This window comes from Ochotona princeps, chromosome 13 (assembly GCF_030435755.1).
Source record: "Ochotona princeps isolate mOchPri1 chromosome 13, mOchPri1.hap1, whole genome shotgun sequence".
Lineage (NCBI taxonomy): Eukaryota > Metazoa > Chordata > Mammalia > Lagomorpha > Ochotonidae > Ochotona > Ochotona princeps.
Genome location: NC_080844.1, coordinates 40,060,132 through 40,077,837, shown reverse-complemented (window position 1 = coordinate 40,077,837; position 17,706 = coordinate 40,060,132). Strand labels below are relative to the sequence as shown.

At 40.3% G+C, this 17,706-nt stretch overlaps 1 protein-coding gene across 9 annotated transcripts in view; it reads left to right on the top strand.

Moving 5' to 3' along the window:
- LOC101531161 (protein FRA10AC1) overlaps positions 1-17,706 on the top strand; it is a 48,088-nt gene that overhangs the window by 26,479 nt on the left and 3,903 nt on the right. For 7 of the 9 annotated variants that reach the window (XM_058672056.1, XM_058672055.1, XM_058672054.1 and 4 more), the window contains 4 exons: positions 3,565-3,610; positions 5,461-5,574; positions 10,323-10,441; positions 15,589-15,624. In XM_058672056.1, the coding sequence (XP_058528039.1) occupies positions 3,565-3,610; positions 5,461-5,574; positions 10,323-10,441; positions 15,589-15,624 (315 nt within the window). Of the gene's footprint in view, positions 1-3,564; positions 3,611-5,460; positions 5,575-7,291; positions 7,335-10,322; positions 10,442-15,588; positions 15,625-17,706 lie in introns of all 9 variants that reach the window. The other 2 variants (XM_058672060.1, XM_058672059.1) reach the window with 1 other exon arrangement.

Here is a 17,706-nt window from a genome sequence, read left to right as displayed (position 1 = left end):
TTTCCCTTTAATCACTGAGAATTTTGTTGGATCATAGTATCAGTATTTATAAAATTTAACTGGAAAGAACCAAAAGCAGTCCCCTCAAAACTAACATGAATGAACTATAATTTCATTTTTTTTTGCATGTAAGTACAAGTACATGGCCATGGAACTTTGTGTTATCATAGTTAGGATGCTTTCCTGTTATGGGGTGCATGAGTGACCTCTGTGTTTTCATCACTTTTTATCCTCAGGGGAAAACCAAGCTTGATAAGTAGTTGCTTAGTAAGTATTTGTTGAGTAGATTGATAATTAAAAGGAAAAATCTGGAAAGTGTTGTTTGCTGTTGGACATTTGGCTGTACTCCAGTAGACATTCCAGCATATGTTTAATGGCAGGAAAGCTCTACATACTTTTCTCATATATAGACTTAAAAATATCATTTTTTTAAAAGTTACTTTCAAGTTTTAGATTCCATTTTTCTTACAGCTTAAAAGATTTTGTTTGGATTTACTCAGACTATTTCAAAATCTCTTGAGCTTTTATTGGCATTTAAAATAGAAAATCACCATGGCTTAGTGGTTAAGACTCCAGTTGGAATGCCAGCCTCTCCAATTAGAGTACCTGGAATTAAGTCCCAGTTCTGCTCCCAATTTCAGTATCCCGCAAATATGTACCCTGGGAGGTAGCAGGTGATAGCTCAGTGGTCGAGTCCTTTCCCACGTACAGGAGAGAAGTGGGTTGAGTTCTTGGCTCCTAGCTTTGGCCTGGTAGTCTTGGCCACTGCAGTTGGAGTAGTGAACTAGTAGATGAAAACAACTCTTTTTGTCTGTTTCTTGTTATCTCTTCAAAAATAGGGAAAAAGAAATACAAGAGTAGGCATTGGGGCCTGGCTCAGTAGCCTAATAGCTAAGCCCCTCCACCTGTATGCACCAGGATCCCATATGGGTGCTGGTTCGTGTCCCAGCATCCCCACTTCCCATCCAGCTCCCTGCTTGTAGCCTGGGAAAGCAGTAGAGGACGGCCCAAGACCTTGGGACACTGAACCCACGTGAGAGACCTGGAAGAAGCTTCTGGTTCCTGGCTTTGGATTGGCTCAGCTCTGGCTGTTGCAGCTACTTGGGGAGTGAATCAATGGACAGAAGATCTTTCTGTCTCTCCTCTCTGTAAATCTGCCTTTCAAATAAATCTTAAAAAACAAAGGAGTAGGCGGCGTGGCACAGGGGTTAACACCTACATCAGAGTGTCTGGTTTCAAATCCCTACTCTACTTCCCATCCACCTTCCTGTTAATATGTGAAGGATCAAGTGCTTGGTCCCTGCCAGCAACATGGGAGCCTCAGCTGGCATCCTGGAGTCTAGCTTTGGCCGGACCTGCCCTGGCTACTGCAAGCTGAAGAACGTCTTTGGTGGTTTGCATGTGTTGGCAGTTGTGAGTATAGTTGCTATAAGCATCTATGTTCAGGGTTTTTTTGTACTAAAGTTTTCAATTCATCTGGGTAAATGCCAAGAAATTGCTAGAAAGCAATTAACCATTTGCTTTTAACCATAACCTGAAATTGAATAGAAAACAAAACATTGCTAATACTGATAAATCAGAATATACGTGTGAAAGACCTTAAAAGACAACCAAGACAATCATTTTTAGGCCAAAAACAGTTGTTTTATGAAAGTTTAACAACTTTCCATGTTAAGGCTCCAGACTAGTCCCCACTGCTCTTTCCCAGTATCTCGGAGCCCAATTCTGTGACAGAAGCTGAATACTGGATTTTACATCAGTAATAGATTACTCAGATTAGCTTGATCGCTGGCATGATCTTTTCCTACTGCTGAACCCTGTCTTCGCTGGTAAAATGTGGGAACTAGCTGATTCCGTCCTTCGGTGAGCTAGAGAGATCGTCATAATAATCGTCGTGTGTTAGTTACTGTTCCAGTTGCTCTATATGCACAAATGGTACTAGATTTTCAAAGGTTTAACTTTTTTGTTTTTAACTTTACTGTAGTAAAAAAGGATTCACAGTTGGTAGAAACTGTCTTTTGTATTTGGAGTTTGGTCTGTTCCTGGCCTAGCCGTATGCAATAAGATATTCCTTTGGTGATGGAGAATGAGTGCTTCCATGCAGGCACAGGGTGGTGAAGGTAAACAGCCGAGAAGGTGGTACACTGTGTTGCCTGCATTTTACAGATGCAGGTGTCTAATAAATTACATGAGCTATTCAACAGTTGATTTAAAATATGTTCTGTGTTCATTGCTTTTACTCAACTGTAGGCTAAGGAGGATGTCTGACCTCAGTAACAGTGACTGGGCTAAGCTGTGAAGTTTAGCAGATGAGGTGTAGTAAATACATTTTGACTTAAACTATTTCCATCTTAAAATGATTGTATCAAGAATGTAACTCCATGTAGAGTCAAGGTGCTTCCATAGTATCTTATTTAAATCTCTTTGCCAAAAGTAGTAGGTATTTGTCTCTCTTCGTAAGAGGAAACTGAAGTATACAAGGAATTCAGTAATTTGCTTGGTACAATTCATGCATTAGAAGAGCTAAGATGTAAACCCGGATGGTCTGATTCCAAAGACTTTGCTTTTCCCTGTGCATAGCTGTTTCTGTACTGTACCATAACTGCTTTCTGTTTCTTGTTTTTTCAGTTTTGCAGATCAGAATATGGTAGTTATTAACTGATGTGTCTTGTAGCCTGACACTTGTAGTTTTAGGGTATCTTAAACAGCAGACAAGGTGGTTCTGAGCATATATGTGGTTAATTCTTCAAATGTTTGGTATGTAAAATCCTGTCTTACAGGAGGAAAAGCTATTCTGAGAATTGGGTTTAATTTTTTTTCAAGGTGCATTTATTTGAAACGTAAAGTTATAGAGAAAGAACTCAGATGCACAGAGGGAGAGAGAAAATCTTCCACTGCTTCATTCCCCCAATGACCAAAGCAGCTGAAGCTATGCTAGGCTAAAAGCAGGAACCAGAAGCTACATCTAGGTCTCTTATGGGTGGCGGGGACCCAGAAGTGGGCCATCTTCTGCTGCTTTCTCATTAGCTAGGAGCTGGATTAGAAGTAGAGCAGCCAGGACATGAACCTGTGCCCATGGAGGATGCCTGCATTGTAGGAAATGGCTACAGCATTGAATGCTGGCTGCTGGTTTAATTTTTATGTTCGGGCCTGGCACAGTAGCCTAGTGGCTGAAGTCCTTGCCTTGAACGCACCGGGATCCCTTGTGAGTGCCAGTTCTAATCCTGGTGGCCCCACTTCCCATCCAGCTCCTTGCTTGTGGCCTGGGAAGGTGATGGAGAACTGCCCAAAGCATTGGGACCCTGTACCCATGTGGAAAACCTGGAAGAAGCTCCTGGCTTCGGATTGGCACAGCTTCAGCTGTTGCAGCTACTTGGGGAGTGAATCATCAATGGAAGATCTTCCTCTCTGTTTTCTCTCATTTCTGTGTATCTGACTTTCCAATAAAAAAGAAATAAATAAAAATTTATATTCGTAAGTGTTACTCTTGAAGCCTTGTTAAAATTTACATACAATTTTAATGTATTATTTAAGTTTTTTTGATATAATTGTAATTCTTATCAGTTTGGATTTAGATGGCGAGTAGAAAAAGAAGTAATTTCAGGAAAAGGTAATTCTTTAAACTTTTCTTTTATGGGAAATACCTCATTTTGTCATGTCATTGAAATCATTGGGCAAGATTATTTCTACCATGCATAATAAATTATGTACAGAAGTAAAATTAAAGAATATCTGTGTGAGGTACTGTTAGGTAAGGCCAGAATGCCGTGCTTTAGTGAATTTTATCTATAGAATTGTACCTTTAACCATTCAGTTGATAATATGTAGAAATGTTTAGAGAGTTAAGGGTTCTAGCAAGGAGCTTAGTAGATGCATGCTTTATCAATTTTTGGAATAATGCTTTGCTTTTGCTTTAGAAATAAACATCACTTTGAATGGAGCAGAATTTTTAAGCAGGCTGGTCTGATTGTAAGGGTGGTCAGTAAGTGCTTTGCCTGTGCATTGTGGTAAACTGTTCAGGAAATGTTTCTGAAAATGTTTTACTTCTTTACTGTCTCAGGCTATGAAATGAATTCTTTATAAAAGAATTGTCTTAACTGTTAATATCTTTGAAAACTGTATAAAAGCATTAGGGAAATAGTGTAAAACTTAAGGACCTTGTATACTGGAAACAGGTAATGTTTTAATATTAAATTATCCTGGATATTTAAAAATTTTTCTTATGTAATCAGCATCAGTCCTCTTTTTGGAGGTTTTAACAGCTGTGATATTATGTTTTTTCCTTTTAAAAGTTTATGTAAGAAGTAGAGGGGTGGAGAGAGAGCTTCATCCACTGGTTCAAACCCCACATGCTTACATGGCCAGACTGGGCCTGGGCTCGTCAGCAGTTGGCGACACAAACCAGATATCCCGTAAGGTTGGCAGGAATTCAGAGACCTGAGTCATTACTGCCGCTTCTTAGGAAGCGGTAATCAGGGGCCAGATCCAGAAACAAACCCAGGAACTCCGATGTGAGAATGTTGGTGTCCTACTCTGGATGCAATGAGGTATTAATATTAGTCCCAGGTAATTCTAAACTTTAGAATATCAGCTTTGATTACTTACTGTACTTCATTTCAGTGTGCTAGAATTTTAAAATGTTTTTGATGCTTATTTTGGCTAATACTTAAAATCAATACCATTAATGTTATTATCTAAAGTATTAAATTGGGGGCCAGCTTTGTGGTTAAGCCATTAGTTTGGGACACCACATGTCATTTTGGAGTCCCAGCTCCTCGGCTTCTGACCCAGCTCCCTGCTCAAGTGCCTGGGAGGCGTCAGATAGTAATAGTTCAAGTGTGTCAGTGCTGGCCACGTACATGGGAAACCTAGACTGAGTTCCTGATTGGGCCCAGCTGTGCCCATTTGAGGAATAAATCAATGGGTACAAGATGTTTCTTTCTTCCTGTCACTCTGCCTTTTAAATGAATAAATAAAATTTAAAAACTTTATAATTTATTATGTTACTATGAAATATTAAAAGCATTTACTCAGGTATGTGTGTCTATACTTTGGGAAATGAATTTATTCTTTCAAGGTTATAGTTGAGTACACTTTTTAGTACTCTGACTTTATCACATGTAAGATTACTTAACAGGGAATCATATGAAATGCATGCCTTGGCTTAACCTGCTGTGCCACAATGCCAGCCCTTAACAGGGAATCATTAAAACTCTAAATATAAATATCGAATCTTTTAAGTAAGAATTCTATAATTTAATTTTTTTTATGACAGTTCAACTCTGATTTTAACCTTTGTTGGATATACTATATTTTTTTGTGGTCAGCTACATTTTAATATTAATTTTATGTAGCTGAGTGTATATTTATTAAGAGTAAATTTTCAGAATTATTACCAGATTGTGTAGATAAATATTGTCATCGACTACTATAGTTAAAAATTCCTTTCATTTTTTGCAGGTCAGTTTTTCTGTGGAAATAAATATTGTGATGAAAAAGAAGGTTTGAAGAGCTGGGAAGTTAATTTTGGTTATGTTGAACATGGTGAAAAGAAAAACGCACTTGTTAAATTAAGTAAGTTGACTCTGGGAGGTAGGATTGTTTCTTCCAAATTTATCTGTAGTATTTGACTTTAAAATCCAATTACAAAACTTTTTAACATTTCTTCCTGGAAATGCTCTTTTTTTCCTCAGTTTTCCAAAATCTTAATTTTTTTCTGTTTAAGATTTATTTATTTTTATTGGAAAGTGAGATTTACAGAGAGAAGGAGATACAGAAAGATGTTCTGTCTGCTGATTCCTGATTCACTCTCCAAGTGGCTGCAATGGCCAGAGCTGAGCCAGTCCAAAGCCAGGAGCCAGGAGCTTCTTCTGGGTCTCCCATGCAGGTACAGGGTCCCAAGGCCATCCTCTACTGCTTTCCCAGGCCACCAGCAGAAAGCTGGATGGGAACTGGAGCAGGCAGGATATGAACTGGTGCCCATATGGGATTCTGGTGTATGCAAGGTGAGGGCTTTAGCCACTAGGCTACCATGCCAGGCCCAAAGTCTTCATTTTTGAGTGCAATATTTTTATATTCTTAAAATTATAGTGATGTTTTGGAAAAATAATTCTAATGGTAAATGTAAACATACACATTAGCTGAGTACTCAAGCATATTGTTGTGATAGAGACTAAAATTAAGTCTCTAATAGAATTAATAAAGATATAAGGAGGGCATAACTCTTGCTATCACTGTTAGAAGATTAGGAAAGTATTCTAGAATGCAACAGTTTACCTTAATCTATTTGTCTTAAATGTGTAATTTTTGTTGTTGTTTTTAAGCTAGACTTCATGTCAGCTGTTCCATTTCCTCTCATTTTAATGCCCTTTGGCCTTTTCTGGGTCCTAGACCTCAGGGTTCGAGCATCCCAGGTCGAAGTCAGGAGTTCCCTGGCTGCTCCTCATGTACCTCAGTGCAGCCTGGTGTGTGGGTTTCTCCTGGAGGTGTTTCTGAGGAATAGTCAGCCCGTGTGGACTGAACTCAAGTCAGAAGAGAAGGTCACCGTTTGGGAACTGTTTGAAAATCTCTTCTGTGTTTGAAAGTCGCTGGAGCACTTCAGAGGAAATGACTGGACTGCCCATAGTATTAGTACATAGATTAGAGGAGAGACCCAAGTTAATACAATTATGCAACACTTTTTAGAACAACTTGACAGCATAGTTTTATAAAGTAATATTGGAATATTTTCAAGTTCTATAGCATTCTAATACCGTTTTTTGTTGTTTACATTTGCATTCAGCCCTCTGTATCTGTGTTCTGTGTCTGTCGATACAGACCTGATTCTATCAGTTATAGATATTTTAGGGAAGTTGTTCCTGTAGCAAACACGTACAGACTTTTCCTTTGTCATTATTCCCTGAACAATGTGATATAAAAATATTACATATTATTTACATTGTATCAGTATTTATAAGTAATCTAGAGATGTTTTAAAGGATACGAGAGGATATATGTAGGTTATATGTGATTTGAATACCATTTTATATAAATACTTCAGCATCTGCCGATTGCGATGTTTAAGAGAGGGTTCCTGTAATTGTCTTTGCATAATGAGGATTAATTCTCTGTGTGTGTAGTTTTTCAGGTAGTGAGGGGCAGAGTGTTTTTGGTTTTTGTTTGTTTGATTGATTATTTGCTTTTCCCTGTAACATAGTAATGGAAATAAAGAAAAGTAGAATTATTTTGTATTAGAGTAGTTGGTATAATTATTCCATTCAATAATCGGGTGGTACTTTTTTTTTTTTATCAGGGTTATGCCAAGAATGTTCCTTTAAGTTAAATTTTCATCACAGGTAATACTGTCTTTTAAAATGTGACTTGTAATGTTCACTGCTCTTGAACCTGGTGATTGATCTGTACCAAGTTTCTCAATGCAGACTTGACTGTGCTTGCAAGCATTATTGTATGACCACATAAGGTAGGGAGTCAGGAGTTTACCATTCCCTGTTAGAGCCAAGCAATTTTGAATGTGAGGGTCTATATAGAGTGGTAGATAGATGTTGTAGTTTTTAATTTTGGAGCAGATGTCCAAACACCATATTGTAGAAACTTGTGCAGACTTCATAAATAACTGTTGTATCCCTCTTACACAGTGCTTGGACTGTGGTTGGCTGTGCTTAGGATTATGAACCTCTGTGCTTGTTTCGGTGTTTAAACTAGGCTCCTGCTAAATGCTCTTCAGTGTATCTGCCGTGTGTCCTGCAAAGTGCACTGGGAGGAAGATCCTGGGCTTCAAGCCAGGGCTGGGCATTCCCATCAGGCACTGCTTTTGCTAGGCTGCCTCTTGGCAGGCTCTTAACCTCTCTAAGTCTCAGTTTGATCATCTGTGAGAATTAAGCTGTAAGGTGATTGTTGGAGGTGGCAGAGAATGAAGGGCCGTGTGAAGTGCTTGCCATGCTACCTAGCATGCCATAGATCAGATGTCACCTGGCATTGCAGACAAAAGCTCTGGGGCATGCTGTTGTAACAGTCAGAATTCATGTTCTGAATAACAGTTGAAACAAATTCTTTGATATTTTACAAAATATTTACCTAAGCATGTGAATTTTAAAGTCAGCTTTAGACAAAGCACTTCTCTAGTGCTTCAGCTTTAGTCAATAACTTTATTTCTTAAATCAGGTTTGTAAAGATTACTGGAACAGTCTGAGCCTTTATTCCCCTTTCTATTGATGACACTGAAAGAAACCAGAGATGTTTGTTGACCTTAAACTTCATAAAAAAGATCATCAAAATAATAAAATTTAGTTGAAAGATAGAGGGAGACAGATAGGATTCTGATTAAAGAGGCAAAAGAGGTTACTGCCCTAACTAGTGGTAGAGCATTTGATGTAGGTACCCCAATTTGGAAAGCCGGGTAAACAGGGTTTTTAAAGTTATCCTCTGCTTTGTGCATCATCTATGTCAATTTCAATTTCAGCAGTATTACCGTGCTAAATTTTTTTGAAAGGTTATTTGAAAGATAGAGTTACAGAGAGAGAGAGGGAAAGAGAGGAGATCTTCAGTCCACTGTTTTTCTCCCCAAGTGGCTAGAATTGCCAGGGCTGAGTCAGGTGGAAGCCAAGAGCTTTGTCTTGGTCTTCCATATGGATGCAGGGACCTGAGGACCTGAGGACTTCTGCTGTTTTCCCAGGTATATTAGCAAGGATCTAGATTGCAAGTGGAGCAGACAGGTCTTAACCGGAGCCCATATGGAATGCTGGCACTGCAAGCATTATGCCACAATACAGGCTCCCGTGTTTCTTCTCTAAACCAAGTAATGTTAAATGCTGCCAGCATGGTGCCAGCAGCCTTGTAAACAGGTAAAGCTATAGCAATAAGATGATGAATAGTCTGAAGTTGACAGGTAAGTTAACAGTAAGCCTTTTCCATTAAACTGTTATTCTATTCCTTTAGTCTTACATTTCTTTGTTTTTAAGGATTTATTTATTTGAAAGGCAGATTTATAGAGAGCAAGAGAGACAGACAGAAATATCTTCCATCAGTCAGTTCACTCCCCCAAAACGCACAGCAGCTGGCCAAGGCTGGCCAGTCTGCAGCCAGGAGCTGCTTTTGGGTCTGCCACATGGATGCAGAGGCACCAAGCTCATAGGCCATCTTCTGCTTTCCAGGCGTGGTAGCAGGGAGCGGGACCACAAGTGGAAAGCTAGGACTCAAGCCTGTGTGCATATGGGGTGCAACGCTGCAAGTGGTGGCTTTATCCACTCCGCCAGAGTCCTGGCACAATGTCTCCATTGACTGATCCTCCTCTTGCAAGCACCAGGATCCCATATGGGCTGCAGTTCATGTCTCAGCTGCTCTACTTCCTTTCCAGCTCCCCGTTTATGGCTGGGAAAGCAGTAGAGGATGGTCCAAAGCCTTGGGACCCTGTACCCACAATGAAGACCCAGAAGCAGCTACTGGCTCCCGGCTTTGGATCAGCTTAGCTCCAGCTGTTCTGGCTGCTTGGGGAATGAACCAGTAGATGAAAGATCTTTCTCCTTCTCTCCGTAAATATGCCTTTCCAATAAAGATAAAAATGTCTTTAAAACAGCAAAAAATTTTGTTTACTGATGTTTTGAGCTGTTAAACAGTTTCCTTGTATTTTTCAGTGTGTACATGGATATAGAGAAAAATGAGATTGCTTTTGTAGTTTTTTAAGATTTATTTTTAAAGGCCAATTATACATATGTGTGTATATATCTATATATATACACACATAATGGGTATACACACACACACACACACACACACACACACAGAGAGATGTTCCATCTGCTGGGTCACTCCCAGATGGCTGCAACTGCCAGAGCTGAGCTGATTTAAAGCTGAGAGCCAGGAGCTTCTTCCAAATCTGCCACATAGGTGCAGGATCCCAAGGCCTTGGCCCATCATCTGCTGCTTTTCCAGGCCGTAAGCAGGAGCTAGATCAGAAATGGAGCAGCCAAGAAATGAACCAGCACCTAGCTGGTTGGGATGCCAACACCACAGGATGGAGGATTAGTCTGCTCTGCCATTGCACCAGCTGCTGTAGTTGTCTTTTAAATGGCTGACAGGTTTTAGAAAGAAAGAAATAAGTAAAACAGTGATTTGTAATAAATCTTTGTTTCTTTGTTCAGGCTTCTTTCTTACAGAATTGTCTTAGTACACTAACCTAAAATAGATAGACTTATTTAAGGTTGTTCATTATATAAACCATATTTCAAAAGTGAATATTTTAACTGATTGGACTTTTGTTCATTAGTTGTAATTTTGTAAGAGTCAGTAGAAAAAGTTAATTGTTACTTTGTGTGTTTAACATAAAGGAGGAAAGAAATCAAGTCAAAAAAAAGGAAGGATAAAACCAAAAAAGGTTGTCATGAGTCATCATATAAAAAATCCAAATTATCCTCCACAGAGGAGACCTCCAAGAAGAAGGCTAAAGGTAAGAGGAAATTAAGCCACAATGTTTACTCATATTTCCAAACATGAAATATAATCTGCAGTCTCTTTCTTTTAATTTGGTGGAGCTAGAGATCTCTTGTGCACTGATGACTCTCCAAGAGCCAGGGCCAGCTGCACAGGGCCAGGCTGAAGCCCGGAGCCAGGGATGCAGTCCTCATTTCCGTTTGGATGGCAGATACCCAGGGACTTCATCACCTGCTGCCCCTCGGCAGCCAGGCCAGGACACGAGCCTGGCACTGTGCTATGGGTGTGCGTATCCCAGGAGGCGTCTGTCTGCAGCGCCGAGCACCTGTTCCCCCCCCATCTCAACTGTAGGTGTTAATTGGTCAGTGTGATTAGAATTTCGTTTTATAGCAGTTGAAATAAGCTGAACAATTTTACAATGAACTTAGAGTGACTTATATGAGTTTCAAAACTGTAGTTGATTTTGATTCATTTTTGGCAGATAGTATAATATTGCAAAGGTATACTTTGGACAAGTCATTTTACTTTTGTCCTATATCTGGGGATAATGTGAATATTTGGCTTCCATACTAGTCAGAGAAGCAGCTAAGAATGTGAAGGTCTCTTTGAACTCTGCAGAACGGCTCAGGTGTTTATGGCAATACATAAATTGTAATTTAGTGCATTTGGTTATAATGACCTGTGTGAGGTTTTTTTTCCCACTATGTAAGAGATTCTTCAAATGAGAGATTGATTTATGTATCTGTGTTGTCACCTGAGCATGGTGCTGCACATTTTTACTTAATAAATAATTACCAAATTTACCAGGCAGCTGCATACTTTTTCCTCAGGCTTTGTGAGTCTCAGTTTATTCAAATGTAAAGTGGTCATAATAGTAGTGTCCACATTACGGAAGTTGAAATGAGAATTCATTAAGCAGTTTGCATGGTACCTAACTCATAAATAGCTATTATGAAGGTTATGTCTGGTTTCTTCTTAGCAGGAGTAAAGTGGAGTCCTCTTAAGCTAACTTCGAGTGAATCAGACTTACAGTGGTAGGTAATTGTGTTGGACTCAGCTTGCTCGTAATGGAGTGTATGAACCAGTAGAGGGCTCCCTGTGTCCAGTTAGGAAAACTAGTAGCTTTGTTTTGCATCCCTTACATGCATTTTTCTCTCACATCTTCTACATACATAGAGTTAGAATACTCAAGAATGTCACATCATCAAGTTTTTTTTATCATCAAGTTTTAAACTTGGTAATATTGACAGATGCTAAGAGGAAGATGTTATTTTGTATAACATTTACAACAGAATGTTGTCTCTTAAATCATTTTTCGTCTATAAAATAAATTTTGATTAATGTGAAAATTTCATTTGAGTTTTAAAAAATTTACTTTCCTTAATATACTGGTAAGATATTTAGTGTGTCATATTTGAATTTTGCGTTCATTTTAATGCATTGGTATCCTAGCTGTGATAGCATGTTTTCTTTCCTCTGCATATCCCAAATTAGAGAAAAAGCCTGCTTTGTAAAAGGCCATTTGGTGCCTTCAATACAGAGGACAGGTAGCTGGACCTGGCAGATCGGTCCCTTCAGATCATATAGATATGCCTGACCTTTTAGATATTTTTCCTTTAGCTTGCTTTCTTTATTTCTTTCTTTCTTCTTTTTTTTTTTTTTAGTATATGACACCTGTGTTGACCTAAAACTTAATATGAAGAATCTGGGAATTATCCTTTAAGGCTCTTTTCCCTGAAGATTTAGGTTTATTTATTTATTTCATGAAGATTTATTTATTTTTATTGGAAAGGCAGATTTACTGAGAAAAGAAGAGACAAAGAGAAAGATCCTCCATTCGCTGGTTTACTCTCCAAGTGGCTGCAACGGCTGGAACTGAGCCCACCTGAAGCCAGGAGCCAGGAGCTTCTTCCCGGTCTCCCATGTTAGTGCAGTGTCTCAAGGCTTTGGACCATCCTCAGCTGCCTTTCCCGGCCACAAGCAGGGAATTGGATGGCAAGTGGAGCATCTGAGACACAAACTAGCACCCATATTGGATCCCGGCACATATGGGATTCTGGCATATGTAAGGCAAGGATTTAGCTACTGAGCGGTAGTGCTGGGTCCAGGTTTATTTAAGATTTATTTCACTTATTTGAAAGTGTTTCAGAGAGAAAGAGAGAGATCTTGATTTATTCACTCCCCAGATGACCTTCATGGCTGGGCTAGGCTGAAGCCAGGAACCACAAGCTTCCTGTACTGGGTCTCCCATGTGGTACAGGGCCCCAAGCACTTGGAACATCTTCTGCTGCTTTTCCAGGTGCCTTAGAAGGTAGTGGGGTCAGATGTGAAGCAACCAGGACTTGAACCAACATCCGTGTGGGGTGCTGGCACTGCAGGTTATGGCTTAAGCCACTACACAGTAGCTCTGTCCCCCATGGTTAGTTTTCAGAACCACTGCTGTATTCCTCCGACTGATGTGTCCAAAGTCTTGCCATCCCGCATTCCTTCTCTTCATGAATGCTCTGTGAACTCGTGATTTCCATTGTTTACAGAATAGTAAATACGTACAGAGCTTATTTTTCACTATTCTCTATTTCACTTTCACACGCCACCCAAAAAGAGCCTTTCAGTTCTAGAAATGCTAAACTTCTTATTTTAGGGCTTATAGGGAAGGAAGCTGCTTCCCTTTTTTCTGAAGTTCCTGGTCAGATCCTCCTTCCTTCTTCAGGTTTAATCTTAGACTCCATTTCCCGAGGAGCACATGCACATATGTGAATGCATGATGTGAGGGGCCAGATCATCCCTGATCCATCTCCCACCTTGAACGACATTGGGACTCTGCTTCACAATGCTGCCACTGCCCCTACTTTCCTTGGTGACATATAGGACGATGACGTAAGAGCCCAAGGAGGCCAGGGATTCTGCCTGCTATGTTTACTGCTACGGCTCAGCACATATTCAACATAAATAACACAGAAGTTGTTTCAGGGCAAATTCAGGAATATTGAAGCTAGAAGAGCAAAGCAGGATAGAATTGAGACATCTGTTATTCTCTAGTTGGAGTGAATGTGAAGGCAGAAGCTCCAGAATATAGGTTTTTGTTTTTGTTTTATTTTAATATTGGTGGAATAGAACAGGAAATAATAATTTTAGCAGACTTAAGGAAAATTGTGAGACTGGGAAGCAGCTCCTAGCTCCTAGCTTGGTGGCCATTTAGGGAGTGAACCAGAAAATGAAAGTTCTGGGCCCAGCACAGTAGCTTAGTGGCTGAAATCCTCACCTTGAATGCGCCGAGATCCCATATGGGCACTGGTTCTAATCCTTGCAGTCCTACTTCCCATCCAGCTCCCTGCTTGTGGCCTGGGGAAGCAGTCAAGGATGGCCCAAGGCCATCACAGTGCTGGCCCCAAAAGTCATATTCTTAAGTTATTTCTGTCTGAATTCTTGTAATCCTCTCACTCTTTTTAAAGATGTATTATTTAATTCAAAGCCATAGTTACAGAGAGAATGGGAGTGACAGAGAGAGTAATTCCTGTCCGCTGGTTCACTCCCCGGATGGCATCAGTGGCTGGGACTGGTCCAGGCGAATGCCAGGAGCCAGAAGTTTCATCCTGTTCTCCCAGGACCCAAGTACTTGGGTCATTTCCACTGTTTTTGCAGGCACATCAGATGGCAGCTAGATCAGAAGTGGAGCAGCTGGGACACGAACCAGCGCCCATTTGGGCTGCTGGCATCAGCAGCGGCTGTACCAGCCATGCCACAGTGCAGGCCCCTCTCAGCTTCTTTTGACCTTGTTTCCTCCTTAGTCTTATCCTCACATGTTTGGGTTCCTCAGGATTCTTACCAATTATTTTTTCTTCCCGTATATTCTCATTTACTCCCAGTTTTAAGTTACTGTCAAAAAAATGTTAATAAGTGAGTGGATGAATGGACAACTACATGGCTGAATGAAACGGGTAGCTAGAAGATAAGACCAGTCGCTAAACCATGAGGACCAGTCAGCTTTGGCAGGTGTAGGCAGAATATAGGTAGATTTTCCTGGCAACAAGTTCAAGATCTTAACCCTCTCAAAATCACCCTTTTCCCAAAGGCCAGTTCATCTTTCAAGTTTTGACTTAGTTTAATTCATCGAGAGGGTCCTTCTGGCATACCTGGTAGCTCACTCCTGCCCATAAACTTAAGTTCCTGTGGCATATTTCGGTAGCACCTTGCCCCTTTTCTTTAGAAATGCATTATTATTCTTGGAACAATTTTAAAAAAATTTCTGTGAGGCTGTAGATGGTGTGACTTAGTTCACTGTCTCCAGTTTCCCACACAATTGCTTCACGTAGCAGGCATTGATTGTTAGTTAGGTGACTGAATTCGGAAGTTCAGGCATAATTTCTCAGAATCAGAAGAAACATCAGAGATGAGTCCTGGGCTTGTGATTGGAGGTTGTCCTGCAGTTTTGCTTTCAGAGCGTGGTCCTGTCATCACTTGGGAGCTGGTTGGAAACGCAGCCTCGGACTCTGCAGAGCCACTAGCAGGTTCCCAGAAAGGTCCATTTGCCCAGCGCAGTTCGGGAGAAGTGCTGCTCTGTGCGTGTGCTCACTCTGCTTTTGCTGCAACACCCCTGGGAGAAGGCATCCACCACCTCACCTGAAACAGGCCTTTAGAGCTTTAGGTAGTTACAGTTGATAGCAGGTTCCTGAAACCCACAGCTGCCGCTCTTCGGCTCTGATTATGTCCTTAGGCCCAGTGCAAAGCTGACCTCTTAGACCTCTGAGTATTTGAAAACAGGTGTCATGTCCTTGCATTTTAGAATGATAGGAAAGAATACATTTCTGTGTCTCTTCGTGAGTTCTGAAGCTCTCTTTGGCCTCCAAGGAGCCATACGTTTGGGCTTATTTGACCTGTCGAGGAATGTCAGAGGCCTATTGCTTTAGGATATAGTGATGTTATCAGTTACTAAGAGCTGATTGTCACCTGTATAGGACCTTGGAAAGGGTATTGTGATAAACGAGTATTCATGAGCTTTCCAGATGTTGAATGTCTCCATAGATGTTAGAAATTGTTGCTGGTATCACAGCTAATCTGTTGCACACTAGTCTGTTGGGAAGAATTCTGGTTCTGGTTTGAACTGTTGCACTGGCCCACAAAGGGATCCGTAATTCTCACACAACAATGCTACTTCCCTCCCAGGACACTCATCTTCAGAGAGAGAAGAATCTGGAAACAGTAAGTATCAACTATTTACTTCATGACATTTTATAGATTCACAATATTTACAATTTGGGTTTCTCAAGATAGGAGATACTTGCAGTGCCATACATAGGCCAGCCCTGTGTATCTGCTCAGATATATAGTGATCCTGCATGATTTTGGCAATTTCTGAGCCCAGATTGCACTGTTCCTAACATTTCTATTTGGATAATACTCAGATATTGTCTCAACCTGTTTAACATGTGGATTATTAAAACCAAATTGATGGGGGAAATCCATTTATATGGGTGAAAAAATAACTTTAACTTGAATTGACTGACATCCACAGTAGCAAGTGCTTTAGTTTGTTACCTTATTTAACTTTCATAATGGGCTTATAATATTCGCAATTTGTAGATGAGAAAATTAAGATTCAGAGGATTATTATTTAGAAAAAAAAATATTATTGAGGGGAGGGCCTGGCACAATGGATCAGTAGCTAAATCCTTGCCTTGTAACTGCCAGGATCCAGTTTGAGACCCTGGTTCACTCCCAAAATGCCCATACAGTTGGGCCTGTGCCAAGCCATAGCCAGGATCCAGGAACTCATGCTGGGCCTCCAACATGGGTGGCCTAGACCCTGCTGCTGGAGCCATCACCTGCTTCCTCCCAGGGTGTGTGCTAGCAGGAAGCTGGGATGAAGGCTGGAGCTAGAACTGAAACCTAGGCACGTGAGGAATGTAGGTATCTCTAGCAGTGTGTCTTAATTGCTACGCCGAAGGTCTGCTCCCAGAGGATTATTTTAAATGAATGAACAAAACTAATTTTAAGAATTTTGTGTATTAAGATATACAATGTGATATTTTGCTACTTTCTTAGCAGTGACAGTTCTGTGTAGTCACTGTGCTGTGTTCTCCCAAGAACCAGAGAATTTAATTGTCCAGGATCAAATAGTTAATGGCATGGCTAGGATTAAAAATGTTTATCATTCCAGAATACCTTCCCTTTTTCCTGTATCATCAGTAACTGTTAATCAGTGAATAAAATTTAAGTTCCTAGAATTTGGAATAAGAGACCTATAAGTTCTGCTTCCAGCTCAGAAAGGCAGTGACTCAAGTGCTGATCCCACTAGCTAATAAATACTGCGTGTGAGTGGCAGTGATGTTCTAAGAACATCCTTTGTGTTGTCCATTCTTCCAGTTATTTCCTTAGTTATATCTCACCTCCCTCTAGAAAGTTGTAGCAAATGATGCCCAGTGACTGTCAGTGTCAGGGATCTAGAGTATTATAGATTCACAGGGTTGTATGGGTCCTTACAAGTCATTTAGTACAACCCTGTGGACTGGGCTCCCTGGGGCTATTTGACTTTTTTCAGTAGGTCCCTTTTTAGAAAGGTTTATTTGTTATTCTAGACTGATAATGATTTTTAGGGAAACTGGGTTGTCTGGCTTCAGAAAACTGGTATAGGGAGGCTTGCTTGTGGACCGTACCCTTGTAGGAGGACACGGGAACAGGTGGTGGTAAGGCCTTTTGAAGTTAATTGCCAGTTTTGAAAGACCTCGTGGGTTTTGTTCTGTGACATTGACAGAGGAGCAACACACCTTTATTAGGCCTAATTTGCTTTTCTGTGCTTCCTTTATGTCATATTTGTGCTTTTTTTTATTTGTTTAATAAAAGCAAAAGACATTCTCAAAATAACAGATTTGGACACTAGCTTTCATTGGTAACACAACATAATTTAATCAGTATTTGTATGTGAATTGTTAAAAATACAATGTCCCACCCCCTCTCCACTTTTTTTGGTCATTCTTGTTAGAATTGGGGCCAAAGTAGAGTATTAGTTAAGCTCAAAGTGCAGATGCACACGTTGGTTCACAGATCAAAGAGCAGCAGGTGACAGGCGAGAGCCGCTGTGACGGGCCAACGCTGTTTGGTTTTTGTGTTGTGCATAACCAGGGGACACTCTGTAGTGACAGGCCAAATTTCTGTCACTTCTTTCTTAGATTAATGATTGTTAGAGGATGTCTTGCTAATGTAATTACTTTGTAGAACATAATTTTATTGCTTGGTAATAACTTTTTCAATACTTTTTTGTTGACTTAAGGTGGTTCATTTGAA